The 18,717-nt window shown below is 34.8% G+C and overlaps 1 protein-coding gene across 2 annotated transcripts in view; it reads right to left on the bottom strand.

The window, feature by feature from the left end:
- The window catches only part of NKAIN2 (sodium/potassium transporting ATPase interacting 2), a gene marked incomplete at its 3' end in the record, with an annotated part of 758,467 nt that overhangs the window by 370,871 nt on the left and 368,879 nt on the right, over window positions 1-18,717 (bottom strand). For both annotated transcript variants that reach the window (XM_081140145.1, XM_081140146.1), the window contains exon 2: window positions 10,757-10,894. In XM_081140145.1, coding sequence (XP_080996271.1) covers window positions 10,757-10,894 — 138 coding nt within the window. The remainder of the gene's footprint in view (window positions 1-10,756; window positions 10,895-18,717) is intronic.

Below are 18,717 nucleotides of genomic sequence, written 5' to 3'. Positions count from 1 at the left end.
TATTGGATAAAAATTAAAATTATTTTGACCAAAGTGGCCGAAATAAAAACACAATATAAGAGAGATTTGGGGAAATTTTCAATACATATTGAAGAATGTCAGGTTAATTTCTATAATATTAAATCATGTTAATTAGCTATAAATACAAACTAACAAGAAAAAACTAGACACAAAAAATGGGCAAAGATTGGGACATTTTATAAATTGTGAATTAATTTGACATCTTCAAAGAACAATTCAACAATATAAAATTAAATGTAAGAAGTTCATGGTTAAGTGTAAAACAGGAAGCAACACGTCATGTATAACACGATACTAGTTTTAAAAATAAAATAAAAATGTGTGTGTATATTATAAAAATAGAAAATGTATTTATAAAAATTATAACAATGAAATTATCTCTGGTTATTAGGGAATATAATGTTTTATTTTCATTTTAATGCCTTTCTCATTCTTTTTCTGTACCCAAATATCCTTATCTTTCTTCAGTCTTCTCCAGGGTAGTAACTGACAAGTACATTCTATCAGTTGTTATTATTCAAGTGTAAAGGTAGAATAATTGTGAGCTCAGTAAAGAGAATTTACTACGTATATAAAGTATCAAAGACAGAATGTGTGCACACACACAAATTTTATATTGCAGCATCATCCTGTGACCTATTAAATACTTACTGCCTATGCATTATCTGTCTTCCCCGTAACAGCTTGGGCTTTGTTTTTTTCAGTGCTGAAATCACAGTGCCTAGGAAAATATCTAGCACACAGTAAGTGCTAAATAGTTGTATAATAAAATAATTATTACTTTTATCAGAAAATAAATCTAGACAGCTTTTTTTATAAATTCATCAAGCCCTTTAGATAAAACAACCTAATATATAAGAAAAGTATTATTATTTTCAGTGAGTGTTTAAAGCAATGTTTTCAACAAAATTTTATAATAAATAAATGTCATAAGCCTATTTGTAATAAAATAATTTAATGTAGGTCAATTGACATATTGCTCAAATGAAATTCAGGAGTAAAAATACCCTGAAAGAAGTAAACTGATACAGTGCAGGTGTGAAGTGCTGTTGGTATAAAATGAGTTACAGAGGTTGTGAGAAAATATATGGACTACTTATCCTTAGCCAATTCTCCATAAATGTCATTTTTCTTAACTGATCTTTGGTTTGTATTGACAGGCAGTGATTTTGAGGTTTTACGATAAAGTGTTGGGAATGCAGACACTCTCTAATACTGGTTTACTGGAGGCCCAAGAGCTTTAACTGGCAGTTGACTGGCGGTTGGAATGATACCAGAAAGGTGAGGAGTCAGATAAGGCTTGTACCTGACAATGAAAACCACCTACCTTGACACACAGGCCAGCTAATGAAGCACAGCAGCAGGATCAGAGTTCTTTTCTATAGAAAATACAGGGCTTGCCCTCACCAACAGAGGGGCAATCTCCCAAAATCTACTACACCATCAAAATTTGCTGCAATTGATTTTAAACTAGAGAATTGTTTTGGGTGCAGGTACTCAACCTCCTTTAGTCACATAAAGTATGAGCATGCCAAGACAATACCTCAGACACCTTATAACATAAACTGGTTGCAAATGCACAGGTAAGTGATTGCATCCTTTAACTCTGTGCACAGGGTGACTGAATATAGGCTAGTGAAATGATTGCAGGCTTCTCCCATATGTTACTATATTTTTGGTACTGACTACTTAACATACCAGTGTCTAATAAAACACTGTCATTTGTTTAGATCTCATTGACAAAAGGCAATGACTCCAAAGTAAACTATCTTTAATGAGCTTTAATAGTTAATGTTCCACTTTTGATTCAAAAAGGCAAACTGAGCATGCAACACATAGTCCTACAACTATTAGCACTAAAGCATTAGCAGCAGAGATATTTTAGTCAGTTGCTGAAAGAGGAAGATCAGACATATAAATATTGATTAATAAGCAGACTGGAATGATTGGCCACAATATGTGTGGAGGGGCAACAGACACAAAGGAAGCTGAACTGCTAGGCAGAACTTTGTACTCCGGAGACTTGAGGAAGGGATATGTGAACAAAAGTGAGGGTGAAAGTGGGCCAGAAAACAGGGATATTCCCTCTACCACTTTTAGAAACTGCCAAGCATTTGACTCTCTGGGGGGGAGGGGATTTTAATAAGTGAGTAAGTAAAAATGTAAGTAACTACACAAATAAACAGTTACCATATATATATTTCTATAATAACTGTTAAATAAAATTATCTGGAGATAACCAAGGCGAACGTTCAAAAGCATAAAGAATCATCAAAATGACATGTGTACAGTCCAGAGTTGAAGGCATTCATTTTTTTCAGATCAAAAGGGCCTAAAATTGTTTTTAATTAGGTCAACTCTTATATGCCTTATTTTAAAATGCTAAAACAAGTATAAAATGAGTACTTTAAGAAATTTTTAAACAGTTACCTACAAATGAATGAACAGATTGATATCAGACTTCCCATCAGTAACACTGCTTCCTAGAATACAACCTTAGTGCGCTAAGAAAAAATAATTCTCGTCATGAATTCTGCATCTAGCAAAGGTATTTCTCAAGTGCAGAAAGGTAGAATACACTCAGAAAGTTCATCTCACCTTTTCAGAAAGTTTTGTGAAGAATATCAGGAAGAAAATCCACATGATCTAAGCAAGCATGAATCTAACTCAGGAGAGCAGAGCAGGGAAGACAGATGTCTAACAGATACAGAGAACAATCAATTTTGATAGGAGCAAATGGATATAATACTATGAGAGAAACAAATCTCCAGGGAATAAGAGCTACCATTAAAACAAAAAGCTACAGATGAAATCACGGTCGCATATAAAGAAAATGGTCTAAACTCAAACAGGAAAGCAATGAGTTTCTAAAATAAGAAGAAAAATAAATACCAAGCACTAGATTAAATGAGAACGGAATAGAAATCTATTTAGAATTTTTTCTTTAAAAAAAGGCCTGTTTTTTTCTCTTACAAGAATAAAATAAAGGGAACTGGAAACTCCAGTGGAGGGAGAAAGGGGCTATAAAAACAAGGTGTGATCTAAAAGTAAATTAGACTAAAATGATTTTGCTTTTACAGACCTCCAAGGCAGATAGTCCAGAAAAACTATAAGGACACAAGGACCAACTGGAGAGGAGTAAGGAAAAGGACTGTTATTTTATGTCAAATTTACTTTTTGGTTTTTAAAAATATCTACATGAGTTAATTTGATTATTTATTTTTTTAGAAAAGAAACTACTACATGCACACACATCATAACATGTTTCTTCAAAAATTTTTCTATAAGTTGTTAGATGATTTACAAACATGAATTTAGACTGTTAAAATGTAGTTACTTATATTTGCCCTGTTATATAAATCTTTAGTCACAGCCTAACATCAGAATGTGAGCATAAAGTATGTTCTAGAATAAATGGTCCGTATTTCCCAGAGGGAAAATATCCTTTCGAGAATCAATTGCATTCACCATGTTGCATTATTACATTTACTTTAGACTATAGGCTAAATTTGTAAAACTTGTAATGATGTTGATTTTTTTTTTCTCCTAGGCTTATGGGAAAAGGCTTATTTTCAAAACTAGTGTAAGTCATTAGAAGCATTGCTAATTTACTACTATTTCAAGTCTCTTCATCTCTAATCTACATTGATTTTCTGTCCTGAACACAGAAAGTGCACATTTTTAATGCTTTAGCTGCAATGAATTTTCTTTTAGATATTTTTTATCCTAGAAAAATTAAACAGAAGAGGCAAAACAACTTTTGAGCATAAATAAATAACTTCCTAGAAATGACTGCAGGAGTACACAAATTTTTAGGGAGGTAACATTATTATAGTGAAAGAAGAATATGACCTGGAAATAGGGCTTAGAGAGTGCTCCTCATTTATTGCTATTGGTTATATTGTCCGTGGGGATCTGAGCTCCATGGACAATTAAAATTCAAATCATGGCTGATCATTAGTAAACAGTAAATTCCAGAAATCTAGAGAAGTTTTTTCTTTTTTTTTAAATACACATTAAGTATGTGACTCTTTGCTTTCACAGGCCCTCTGAGGTGTCTATACATTTCCCAAATTGCCACATTAGAAAGTTTTTACAAACTAGGTCTTCTCTTTGTCACTCCAGTCACCAGGCAGCCCCCAAGCCTCGCCCAGGGTGGCGAGGGATCCTTTTTTTTTATCATGTTGGCTCAAGGAAAAGCAAAATTAAGGAAGTCAGAGCAGGTGAAGCCTTGACAGAAAATGCCTCACTCTGGTCTTTCTGTTCTGTGCCCTCTCTCAATGGGGAGAAGCGCGTATGGCAACTGACAGATCCACACTCATTGACAAGCATGCGCAATACCTCAAAATATGTGGTTAAGAAAACCCCAAAACCACTGTGGCCCCAGTTGAAGAACCAAATTTAATGTTCAGCAATAAGCAGAAATTACCATTTAAAACTTTGATATGTGAACTAAAAGGAATATATTCAGTTTTTTGCATTGTTTTGGAAGAAATAATAGGGATATGATAATATAGAGAGTCAAACAGTTTATTCCTCTTCAAACACAAGGGATGAAAATTCATGAATATTGGCTTATCTTTTTAATCACCACAGCTCTGCTTTATCAAATTAGCTTTAACCACATTATTTTAATCTCTTGATTTTCCAGTAAAAAAACAAAACAAAACAAAAACCGCTACAATCCAACGTTCCCCATTTATTTGATTTTAGGATTATTTTTGTTTAAACTGATGTCATGGAGAGACTCTCCATTAGATATGTAATATACATACATATTATTGGTATATAATGTATTTTCTCAATTACATAGAAAGCAAATTCTCCAATCAATTATTTGAGGCTCTTTACAAAAAACAAATGTGGAGATACTCTGATCTTAATATATAATTAAATTACACATCAGATGTAAATTATATTACATATGTATATATGTATACATATGAATTGTCAACAGCAAAATGCTGACTGCTATAAGAAAAAATGTAGCATTCTAGCACATTAATTTCTGGAAATTCAGGATACCCTGTGATACTGTTCTTTACCAAGAATAAAATATCTATCACTAAGGGTTTTCTATTCTTAAGAGATGAGGTCATTTCCTCATTAAATATAGAGCTAAAAATGGAATACTTGATATAGGGATAGTAGAGCATAATTTAAAATCTAAATGCTCTCCAAATTGCAAATGCCATAATGGATTTTAAACTTGCCAACAATTTAACAAAACTTGCTTTCATTTGTTAGCTAGATTGGGCCCTCTGAACTGTGCTCCTAAAAGACAGTTCGGCACAGTGGTTAAGAGCATGGGTTTGGAAGTTAGGAGGACCTGGGTCCACATATTATTCTACTATTTCCTAGTCATGTGAGTTTAGGCAAAAGCTTTGTGAAGCTCAGGTGAGGATTATAGGGTTTGTAGAGAAAGGTATGGAGATGGAGGGTAATGAAAATGGTAAGAATAAACTATATAATTCTTACAAATATTACTTTGATTTTGGTATGCTGTACTTGTCTATGTTTTTATTAAATTTGAGTAATACATTTTTAGTTGTTTTGAATTTATTTCTAGTTTTGGGACTGGGTTTCTTTCACCAAGCCAGTGGGTCCAAACTCCATAATAACATTATTCTTTCAAAATCACTAAGTAGAAAGTAGCAAAGAAAGGGAAAGAGGAAAGAAGGATGGAAGGGGGAAGGTAGGAAGGAAGGAAGGAAGGAAGGGAGGGAGGGAGGGAGGGAGGGAGGGAGGGAGGGAGGGAGGGAGGGAGGGAGGGAGGGAGGGAGGAAAAGAAACGTTTTTGAGTGTTATAGCAACATGTCCTTTGGCAATATCACCTAGAATATTGCTGTGCCTTTAGCAATTAGAAACCTACATACTCTTCAGGTTATTTTAGAAAGTTTAAAGCAGTGTAACTCATTAACATTTTCCTGTCATTAACTAATAAACACTGGATATCCCAAATTACATTTTGCTTGCCTTAGGCCCAAAAGAAGATGCATTATACAATCCCATTTATGAAATAAGGTAATGCTTTCATGGGAGCCATGTATGTATGTATTTAGTTATGAATTATTCCACCAGAGTTAATTGGGGCTTTTTTTTTTTTTGGACTGATGCTGTAGAGAATTACACAATAGAGATGCTTTCTATGAATTCTGGCTTCAGAGTTCCTTTGCTTGGAATTGAAATAATCAATTTTATTTTCCTTTAACATACTATCCTGCTTGAAAGCCAGAAGCCCTCAAAAAATACTAATGATTTCTTGTTCCAATTAACCGTTTTAAATTTAAAATTTTTTCTTCTTTAATCTTAAGCATACCGATACTCTACATTTTATTTGTTGCTACTGTGTTTAGTGTTTCAGACAAAGTCAACATGTTTTTTTTGTTTTTTGGCTTTTTTTTTTTTTCAGTTAAGTAGAATAAAATGTCCCATCAATAAACAAAACTTTTTATAAACAGCAAAGGGACACATTTCCTTAGACTCTATTTCAGGGCATCTGCCTTTTTGTTTTAGTAAATTTAGACCTAAAGATAATGAAGCCTTAACATTACACTTTTCAAACGATACATAAATTTTATCATTTTTAAAGGAATAGAAGATATCACAAAACAAAGGGATATTCATATTAATAAGTGAAAAATAATAAATATTTATAAAATTTGAAGAGCAAATATCTTTACTATGTGATCCATATATATAAACACTAAGAAGCCAGGGAAAAAACTGAACAATGAACACCAAAAGATAATCCCCCCAAAAGGAAATAAAAATAGTTAATGAACATATGAAAAAGTCCAACTCAGTAAAAATAAGAAATGCAATAAAAAATTACTTTTTTTTCTCTTATCAGATTAACAAAAGTGAGAACAGATAATATTGAGGGTTAGCCAGAGTGCAGTGAAATAATAGTCTTTGCTGTACACTGGTGGGAGGAAAATTCAGTAAAATAATTTGCAATAGGTAATTGCCAATTATATACTAAGAGCCTTAAAATTGTTCATATTATTTCATTTTACCTAGCAAATTCCTCCTAAGGAATTAAATCACAAATAAAGATTAGGATTTTCAAATGGAGATAACAGGGAATTATTTATAATAAAAATATGGAAATAACATAATATGTAATATATATAACACAATACATAATATATAATACATGATATATATTATATATTATGTTATATAGCATAACACACAACAATAGTGTAACAGATTAAATGAACAATGAGTTTGGTCGTATAAATTTCAAATTGATATAACATTAAATAAAGAACTTAAGATATATTTGAAGATGTAACAATTAGCTGTGTCATTTGCATATAATGAAGAAAATAAGCTAAAACATTAATAATAATTTTTGGTTGTGAAATTATCCTAGTGTTTGCTTATGCTGAGTTGTTTTCTAATTCAAAATATAAAATGGCAAATACAGAAAGCATAAAGACCTACATTTTTAGAGGAAAGAGGAATAAATTTCACCATGAATAAGTTTCCATTGCACAGACGGCCTGTGAAAATTTCTTAACTCCAGCAATACATTATTGCTGGTTGCGCCTTGTCCTCAATTAGGCAAACCCAGATCCTTCACTGATGACAATTTTTGTCATCTATGATGCCATTCAAATTTCTTTTAATTGTATTTTTTTGCCATCTTTAAGTTAATTAAAAAAAAAAAAAATCTTCATTCTATTTTATGGGAAATTATCTGTTTTCCAGAATGCACCTTCGACCTGCAACATGGCATTAGAGCCATTGGATTCCATGCATTTAATTATACAGAAATGGTTTGCTACACAGACATTACACTGAAATAGATAACTAGAAGGTGAACTGGTACTAAAGCTTGAGTGGTACAGTAACACAAACCAAAGCACACAGCATTCGTTTTAAGACAAGGTGGCAGGTAGAAGCCGGGGGGCGGCAAGGAGTCTGTTGGCGGAGGCGGGAACAACAGGAAGGGAGCTGTTTGAGGGCCCGAGACAGGAGGACTCACGGTGAGTATTGTCAGAACAGTTAGCCTGACTACAGCCTGCAGTAACTGGGGAGACAGAAAATATACCTAAAAACCTGTGAATCTGGATAAGAGAGTTTCCAAGCAAACAACGGACAGTGCTACTGCCACGTATAACAGGATATTTAAGAGAAAAAAGAGCAAAAAAAGAACAATTAATTTTTTCAAGTGTAATTTAGAGGATATATTTCCAACTCAGGACTTCCTGATTCAGAAAATAAAAGGTTCACATTTACAGTATCTCCAGCTGGCAAAAGATTTTCCAAGTAAGACAATGTCTCAAGGAAAAGATCAAATTCAGAATTCTGTCTGCAAGTCAAGATCAAATCAAAGATGTAGCTCTAAGACACATTGTTAAGGCTCCGAAAGATATCAGAGACTTTCTGAGGTATACAACAGTTCTAACCATCTTAAAGACGTCCCATGGCATCCTTCTTTTACCTTTCATGCTACAGAGAGCAGCCTGTCTTGAAAAGATTTGTGGGTATGTATTTTATCTACAGGGACGGGATTATAATTTGATACATAGAATTCACATAAAATTTTTTTAAGAGTTGCAGCAGCTTGGAATAAAAGGGTTAGAAATAGTTCAGCTAACAGCTTGGAACACCCTACTCTATTTTAAATTGCCTGTCAGCCTATTGCTAGTCCATACAGTTTAGTATTATTTTCAAATAATAACAACAAGAAGGAGAAAGCTATTACGGCTAACATTTATTGACCTATTTTATTTTTTTAATTCTCACACGAGGATATTTTTTCCATTGCTTTTCGGAGAGTGGAAGGGAGAGAGAAAGGAAAAGAGAGAGAGACATCGATGTGAGAAAGACACATTGGTTGGTTGCCTCCCACACAACCGGGCCGGGGATCCAGCCTGCAACCGAGGTAAGTCCCCTTGGCGGGAATCGAACCTAGGACATCTCAGTTCACGGGCTGACACTCTAACCACTGAGCCAAACCAGCCAGGACTTATTTACCAATTTTAAACACCAAGCTTTGTGCTAAATATATTTTACAGAATATCTCATTTATTCCTCAAAACAAACCTCTGAGTTTTTAAACTCTACAAACATTTTGATCCCTATCTAGATTTTTATCCCAAGAACCTCATCAGAAATGGAGATAACATATCTATCTGTATAATGATCAGAGTGGCATCATTTATAAGAATAAAATCATGGAGAAACCTCGAAGTCTTTTATTAAAAAAATAAAAGTTAAATTATAAATCTTTCATATAATGGCTTATAATATATCAATTAATTAAATTATATGAATTAATATAATTATTGCTTCCATTTTAAAGACTGGAACACTAAGGATTAGTGAGGTTATGCTGTCTAAAGTCACACAGAGTTTAGCTCAGTTGGTTAGAGCATCGTCCTGATACCACCAAGGTGGCAGGTTGGATCCCTGGTCAGGGCACATACAAGGATCAACTGATGAATGCATAAATAAGTGGAACAACAAATCAAGGTCTCTCTCTCTCTTTCTCTCCCTCCTTCCCTCTCTCTCTCTAAAATCAATCAATAAATAAAAATATTAAAGTCACACAGAGTTTGGCAGAGGCTAGATTTCAACCCAGGTATTATGACTTCAGAAGACCCACTTCCATCCCTGCAATACTGTGACTATATTGGATCAAATTACAATTTATATTTAAAAATGAACTACACTACCAATATCCTGTGCATTAAAAAACTTCACTCTGAAATAGAACATATCCTTCTTTTTACAAGATGTGCATGGCTACGTAGCCTTAGATATGACATGCACTCATTCCTGGGTGTGTACTTAGAGAGGACTATGAATTCTTCACTCATTCTTAGCCAGATAGTTAATCCCTGGGTCCCACCTGCTATCCCATTGCCTATTTCTGAACCAAGGAGCATTATCTGAGTTCCAGATGACAAAGAGAACAGGTCATAGGAGGCATCTTTTATGTGAGGGAGGGCTTCATGAAACCCAGACAGCCTGCTGCTTTGTGTTGGGTAAGGCAGAGCTTTACCTGTTCTGTCTTCTACATATGCCTTTACCACAAACCCGCTTTATAATTTTAAATTAAATGCCTATAGACTTTTCCTTTGTTAAAAAGAAAAGAAATAGAAAAAATGATGAGACTGAAAAAAACTACACTAATGAAGAGCTATAGCTGAGATCTGAGGCACATACAAAAGGAAAAAATCCTAAGTTACGGTTCCCATAGCAACTGCAACACTGTTGGATTTCACTTTTATGTTAAGTAAGTTTAACTTGAGTGGGAATGCAAAATACTTCCTCTGAGCCAAAAAGAAAATCATGGAGAACATAGAGATACTGGCCCAGGCTCTTTTGGCTTTCAACTATGTCAAGTATTAACCCTAATGTGCATTAATATTTTCACACTGAAACTATAAGTTTATTTGTATTAATTTTAAACTATCCTTAAATTCCCTGTAAGTCTATTAAATCAGAGGCTCTGACTTTGTAATTTGGAAATACAGGGCATAATTCTGCTTTTAAATACAAAAGAAAATTTGATGAAAGTAGTTTATGAAAACCACCTGATTACATTCTCTGTCAAGAGCTTTAAATGACATTTTCAGTTATTGTAGATGTAATTTGAAACTATGAAAACAAACACATAATACTTTAAGGAAAGGGTATACATATACATTTTTAAGACATTTTCATATCTTTCTGTATTTCAATAACATTTTTAAAAGGCAGGAAGGGTACTTACCCCTTTTATGTAACGAGGTCTATACTGAATAGTTCCAAATAAACCAAGAATGACGATAATAATATGTACAAAATTTGCCAGGATAGGTGCCCACTGATATCCAAGGAAGTCAAATATTTGCCTCTCCAGCACGCAAACCTAGAATAGCAAAACAGGATATAAAGATCAGCGCTCTGATGAAAGATTTTTTAAAAAGGATCACATTGACACTCTAACTAGCAATTATAACTGTGGTGCCATATCTGACATTTGTCTTTAACAGTGAGAATGACATTTTGAGGTATATTTCAATTGAAAACTATGAGAGCTGTGGATCCATAGACACTAATAATCCTCTCAGGGATGAGTTTGTGGAGACTTCAAGCAGTATCCATGGGATGTCATCTGTGCAGTTACAGGATAAACTATATTGTCATAGTCACTGTCAAGCACTTGAACTCATCAAACAGAAAGTTCCCGAAGTCCACATGAAGGGTTTGTTGTTAGTATCTGCTCAATGTTATTATGTAAGGACACAGAAAAAAGGGTGTTGATATAGAAGTAAAAGAACTATTGAGTAAGTCAAGAGACCTGAATTCTGCACGTAGATCTGCCACTCGGCAGCTGCAGTGCCCTGGGAAGTAATTTTCCTCCTCCAGGGGTCTGATTACTCATTTGCAAAATATAGGGCTCCCAATTCATATCTAGGGTCCTTCTAACCCTAAGAGTATTAATTTTTGTCATTCAAGCATGAATTTTTGTCATACCCAGTTACCTATAGTAACCAGGTAAAAAGAGGGCTCGAAAAGGGAATTAAAAATGGAATTTTCATTCCAATGGAAATAAAAATAAAAAAGTATTACTGTTATAAAAGCAAGGGACTTAAGTCATTTCAAATTCTCCCACACTCATCTGTGCTTATAATGTTACAGTTAAGACACATGTGACTATCTAAGTAGTGAGAGGAGAAAGCAAATCAACCAAATAAGCAACCAAACAGCAAAAGACTAAAAAATAAAACTAAGATTGGTTCAGAAGTGCCATTTTAAACTGAGAAGTGAAACCTGGAGATCTGGTGAGCCTCCCTTCAGGTCTAACAAGGCAAGGAGGGATGGTGTGAGTCAAACACAGCTCTACCCTTCCTGCCTGCCCTCAGGTGGAATGACAAGCTGCCTGTTCAGAGTAAAACACAGTGAAAGGACCTGATGTTCCAAACAAAGAGTCTACAATGCTTTTCTCACTCGGATTTTAAAGGAAAATTATTGTACAACCCCTGTTACTAACATCACTACAGTTTAAACTTATTTCTTGTCAGAAGGACATACTAACTCTTGAAACTGTGAGCTTTTAAATGAAATACGTGTAGCTCGGTTTGAAGACTGCTTGAATGATCACCATTCCCATTCCTTTAACTGAGCAGCACATTTTCCATCAGGCATTGAAGAGAAAATAAGCTCATGACGACTGTTTGCATAACACCTGCATTTTCTAAGGCACACTGGGTACCGCTGGAATGGTTGCAACAGGAACAGCCCTGCCTACTCAAATCTTCATTTTCACTTAGTCATGGCAGTGATTACAAGGAGAGCATCTAGTCTCTTCTACCCCGCACAATCTACATCCACAAATGCCAGCAGAGTCCCAACAGCGGACCGCAATATTCTGGTTGATTAACAACCAGACCGTCATGGAACCTGCGCATAACTCCAGCCTCATAAGTCTTGAACTGCCTTCTGATGAAACATTCCTTCAACTGTTACCATGCAGTTGACGCTTCATATAAAGGAGACCCGTTGTGACATGAGGCAGAATGCGTCAATGGTGTCGTATTCTCAGAGCATCATTGCTAATCACCTACGTAAAAGCTCACTAACAGACTTCTCTTATCCCCATCCCATGAATAATCAGTAAGTAGGAATGTAAAACAGCAGCAAGAAGAATCTAAACTATAAATTTTGAGCATCGTAACTGTAGGGACACAACAGGGAAAAAGTACAGAGTACGAAGCACATCAGTCAAACAGTGGGCAATTTCAGTAAATGCTTCAATTATGGAAGAAAATAGCAGTAGCATCGTTAATTATAAAAAATATATAGATGATAATATACTTGCTATGACTGCAAAGCTAAAATGAAGTTACGGCAACATTTGTCAGCCTTTTTTCATGACAGAACTAATAGTTTTATCGAACATTATTTACAAGGCTATGCAGACTGAATAAGTTAATGTGCAATTCTTCACTTACAACATTTCTGCATTTTCCTCTCTTTTTGAATGGCCCTGTTAGCCATCATAAGTAGCTTTGTCACAGATTGTGTAATTTAGAGCTAGGACTGAAAAAGGAAAGATTTTCTGAAAAAATCTTTGAGTATCAAGGGAGTTATAATTTACAGAAGTTACAGTTTTGTCTAAGAATCCCTTCCAATAAAATGTGCATCAACTATACAATGACTAGGGGGAGGTGTGGGGTTGGAGGAAAGAGAGCAAGTATTTGTTAAAACACAATTTGTGCTGGGCATTCACACTATTCACAAGTCATGTATGATCTCATTGATTCTGCACAAAACCCAGAGAGGTAAATATTATTGTCCCATTTTTCATATTAAGAAGTCTAAGAGGTGGTATGGCTAAGTGGTCCGCTGAGGTCTGAAAACTGGCAAGTGGTAGGACAGAAATGTAGTCTCTGTGCATGGCCCCTGTGCTGGTCCTTAGTGGGTGGACTCCAGTCACGCCTGGTTCTGAAACAAACCCCTTTCACAGTTTATGTTGCAGACCTCTGCTCCTTACAAGACATATGCTACATTTTTACCTTATTTATTTAATGCAGAGAATCTCTAATCACAGCATGATATTATATCATCATTGGTCAAGGCCAAGCTCCGTTTTTGTTTTGCTCATTTTATTTTCTTACTTGCCTCTTTCAACCCACGTTCTCAGTGTTGGTCTCCTTTCTCTCGCTGGACCCTCTGTGATATACTTTACCCTTTCACTCACCTGCCTTACAAACATTTGTATATTTGTAAGCCTTGGAAAGCATATACTGCTGTTGAGTGCGTGGTTTTCATATAAAAAGTCTTATGGAAGGAGTCTCTTTCATGCCTATTTCACTCTATATAAAGTATGTTTGGTGGTGTTTGGTTTCTGAACCCTAGCCTATTATAAATGCATAATTTGTTGCTTTCCGCAAATAATACTGTTCCCTTCTATTACCATCACTTATGAGGTTTTTACTATTTAATATAAATAGGGACTGATCTTTATCAATTATTATTTCTGCATCTACTGAGATTACTTTATCTTCTTTTAGATAATTAATGATTGACTACATTATTATATTTTTTCATGTTCCAATATGGCTTGATGATGTATTATAAGTATTGAGCAACACAGAGTATATCTGAGGCACTAGTATGTGGGAGTGGGAATAGGCGACAAGGTGAATCAGACAATTTATATGTTATCTGGAAGAACTAGTCTTATGAGATATGCTAGTATCTGAAATGGTTCTTAGGGCAGAAATCCTCAAAACTCTCAAGAGGGCCCAGGTGTAGCTGTTGGAATGACACCCTCACTATAGAGCTATGCTTTGATTCTGATCCATTTCCAAATCTCCTCCTATTCCTGTAGCAAGTACATGTAGACAATGACATCATGGCATGGCTAATATTACCAAAACATGGAAAAGCAGACGAGGAATAGGTTGACTATATTTAATAAGGGATTTTAGGAATTGGGTAGAATACATTGCTAAGTTCATCATCAGCATTATCTATTTGCTCAGTACTGACTTTCTATTCGAGAGCTCCGTTAAAGCCAAATAACAAAAATAGCTTGCAATGTTCTTGCTTTCATGTATCATATGGTATTGCTTTCTCATAGCAAATTACTTTCTCTAGAGATAACTCTATTGCCATTTTTTAACAGCACAATCATATTAAACATATTAAAGCTGCCATATGGAGAATTTGAAATTTGTCAACTAGGTAAAATTGCAGATTTTTTTTGCTTGAAAAGCTGATAAGGAGGCCAAAAACATGCCTCATATATCATTATCAGAGAAGTAACATCTAGGTAGCGTTCAGGTTTGGTATTAATAAATAGTTGTGTATCTTTGTATGGATTTTTATTCTGTGAATTAAAAACGAAGTAAAATGCCACTCCAATACCCCTGTCCTCTCCCCATTTGAAGCCGTGAGTTAACAATGTAATTACCATTATCAGTGTTCCCTGTTTAGCAAATGCTGTGTATTTCACTGGGCTGGAGTTGGAGGTGCACACACTGTCGCAGGGAAGAGCAGTGTCCTGCACCCTGGTATCTTCCCTGTCTTCTTTCTCTCCCAGCTGCTCTTCCCCGCTTGAACGAAGGCACCAGCACTTTCAGGGCACTGTTTACGTGACTAAAGCAAGGCAGCCACATGGAAGATGTCAGTCAAACCTCTCAAACTCTAGGTTATGTCTCCTTCATAAAATTCAATTTCATAAAGATGGGAGATGGAATGACAGCCTCACTTACTCTCACTGCTAAAGGCCAATCAAGGGTTGAAATGAAATCACAAATGTTATCAAGATCACTACCATGCACTGGCAGTCACTGTGGCAGTGGGTTATATCAGAAATTGCAACTAGGAACACGGGAGAATACTGTTTTAGATGGCTCCAGAAACATTTTAGAATTTGTCGTGAGGTGCACTATTTTTTGCATGGTAAATACCATGTCTTCCATGCCCTTTAAAGTAACCATATTATTGAATTTAACACAGACATGGAGATTCTGTTTTGAAAAGAGGCAGCCATAATACTTGTTTTCCTATTGACAAGAGGTGTCTGTGGAGGTCCATGGCTCAATGTAATAAGAGATGATGTTCCCTATCAGCTTTAGGAGCTCTACCATAGGCTCCATTAATGTAGCATGGATAACTGGAACAGGCTCGAAGTGACAAATTCTGTAAAGCTATGAAATGTATTTCATACCTTACACTTGAACATTCAAAGCATTATAGGTACTCCTAAATCATATACATGGTTTCTCTGTCTGCATGCGCACTTACCTTATATACACTATTCCTATTCATAACACTATTCCAAGCATTTTACAGATAGGGGCTTATTTAACAAGATAGGAAGTATTATTTTCATTTTAAAGATGAGAAAACTAAGGCAGAGAGATTAATTGTTCTAGGTTATATGACTGTTAATTGTTGAGGATGATTTGTCTAGAGTCCAACCTTTGAACCATAATCATACACCTCCCAGGTGATATGAATAAAATATGAGCATATATAGAATATATGTGTGTATATATTATTATATGTATGTTGTTATAGATACAAATGTATATATCCTATTTGGTGATACTTTGTTTCAAGAATGATTTCTTTTTCTCTAGGTTTAGGAACTCATCATACCATTTATTTTCAGTGGGTCCAATAAGTTGATGAAACCACACAAAACATCACCTGAAAATTTTTTTAAGTAATTGAGTTTTTTCTACTGTATGTAGCCCTCAGCATGGTACCACATTGCAGCAACACTTTGTCTTGCATCTCTCCATGATATGCAGTTACATTCCACTGGAAATGAGGAACTTATTAGACAATATCTCTGAAGTTATGCTACTATATGGGAGAAATTTAGGGTGCTAACTATCTTTAAGTGGTCAGATTTAGTCATGAGCTGTCCAAAGCACTGTACGATATCCTATCACTCACATGTTATGTTTACAAAGTGCTAGTTGTATGCACAAATTCATACCTGGTTATGCAGTTGTATTTGTAATATGGCTCACTACATAATTTAATTATTACATATGTAATTAATTTATGAGTGCAAAAATACAATTTAAAAAGTGTACTGTAACATATTAGAAAGAATACATAAAGGCATAAGAATAGTTGGGGAAAAATGATAAAAATCTCAAAGGCATCTTTTCCCAAATGATTTTACAAGTCTTTAAGTTCTTATTCCACTGTAAAACAACAACAACAAACCATAAAATCCATAGACAATAAATTATGGATGTTTTTACATAAACACATAAAAATAAAATGTGAAATTACAGCCAGCAATCCACACACAAAAAAGAATCCTAAGCCCTACATCAACAGAAGGGGCTTTTACAGTTTGAGTTACAATAAAATGTGTCAGATATGTATGTACGACTTTTATAATTCACTGCCTTAAAAAAAAGTTTTGGATTAACTGACCCAATGTCAAAAGAGAGCGTTGTATTGTATTATTATTTGGGTACTTGAGATATTTTTTAAATTTTTGTACAAAATAAGTAACATACCCACTATACTACACCATAATCTAAGGCATTCAAATAGTTCTGTGCACTCTATTTATGACATTGTTTAGGAAAGATAAATTCTGACAAATACCTTATACCTCGGAACAAATAGAAGCCAGGAGAGTGGTAACAGCATGCTTGACTTCCCTCATGGAAGCAGTTGTAACTTTTTTCAAAATTATCAATCTTTTTTCTTGAGCCCGTAGATAAATATTTAATCAGAACTCAGTGTCCACTTGCTCTGTGCTTGACAATCTCAGCAGGAATAATTATCAGGTTCTAGAGCTATATTGTTTTTCAAAGTTCTCACAACAGCTTTGACCTTTTGCATGAAGATTCGTTTGTTGACCAGGCTTCCTGGTGTTTGATGTCTACCTTTTCTAGAGTTGAGAGTTTCAAATGATGCTGAAATATCCATGCTACCTTTAGGTAATTCCCTTACAATTAGGATGCAGTTTCTGAATTCTTCAAGTAGGCTAATCATAGAAGAGAAAGAAAGGCTTGAAAAGAATGACTGTGTTGTCGTTTCCCTTGTATCTTAAAGATACAGTAATTAGGGCCAAGAATTGTGTATATGTGTATACATATATGCATATAAATATATATATATATACATCCTCTATCAGATACTATTAGTTTTTATCTCATTTAATTGCCAAAATATGAAAGTTAGATATTATAACCTCCATTTGATGGATAAGTAACTGATTAATCTAAAGGCTGAAAAAGTTGCTTAAGGACAGTAAGTCGCACAGGTAGGTTTTGAAGCTACATATGAAGACTGAAGCCCTACTCTCTCTCTTATTCCCTCATTATGCTAAACAGTGCTTAAGTAACTTGGGTCTGTATGAACATCTCTGATACCTTTAAAAATGTCTTCTATCTCTGATTCAAACCAGTTACATATCCTGGGGAGAGGTTAAAAGTAGTAAAATATCATTGGCAAAAAATTCCATAAATTTGTAGTATATTTCAAACCCTTGCAAAACATGCATCCTAAAGCTATCCATCAACTTTACAGAGTTTGGAGAAAATATCAGGGTAAGTAAAAAAAAAAAAAAGTGTCTGTGTATGCACATGTATAGAGAAATATAGATATGGGTATGGATATGGATATAAATATAGATGCAGATATAGATGTAGATACAGATACACATGAGAGCATCCCTTACATGAATGCAGTGGGAATCCTGCCACATCCCAGTCATATACATAGAGTTTTACCTAATCATTTGTCAATAAAAGTCTTTCAACCATTTCTTTATATAAAGTGTCATTATGAGTATTGTTTATGGGTGGCAGGTTATGACTTAGATTCAAAAACGATATTAAATTAAATTGTGCAGAATAAATTTTGCTTCACCTGTGAACAATCAAATCACCAAAATAAAAATTGCAACCAAAATTTTTAAAAAGTCTCAATATGTTTTGCTTTTTTAATCTCAGGCTTTGTTGTTGCTGTTATTTTTTTTTTTCTGTTTCATTTCTCTCTGACTGGCTTTACTTGCCTCACTGATAATTACATTTTGCTTTGAAGGAAATAATGTCAGTCTCAGATCCCCAATTCCTAGAATGGAGCTGAGCTCTGCCAGGCCCACCATTACTCAGGCAGCTTATACTGGTCTGACATCACCTCACGTGGCCCCCCCCCTGCCACGCTGCCCTTCCCAGTTCTAAGTGGGTTGATCGCCTT

Source organism: Miniopterus schreibersii (genome assembly GCF_964146895.1).
Source record: "Miniopterus schreibersii genome assembly, chromosome: 6".
Classification (NCBI taxonomy): domain Eukaryota; kingdom Metazoa; phylum Chordata; class Mammalia; order Chiroptera; family Miniopteridae; genus Miniopterus; species Miniopterus schreibersii.
Note: the sequence above shows the minus strand (reverse complement) of the source record. Positions and strands in the feature narration are given on the sequence as shown.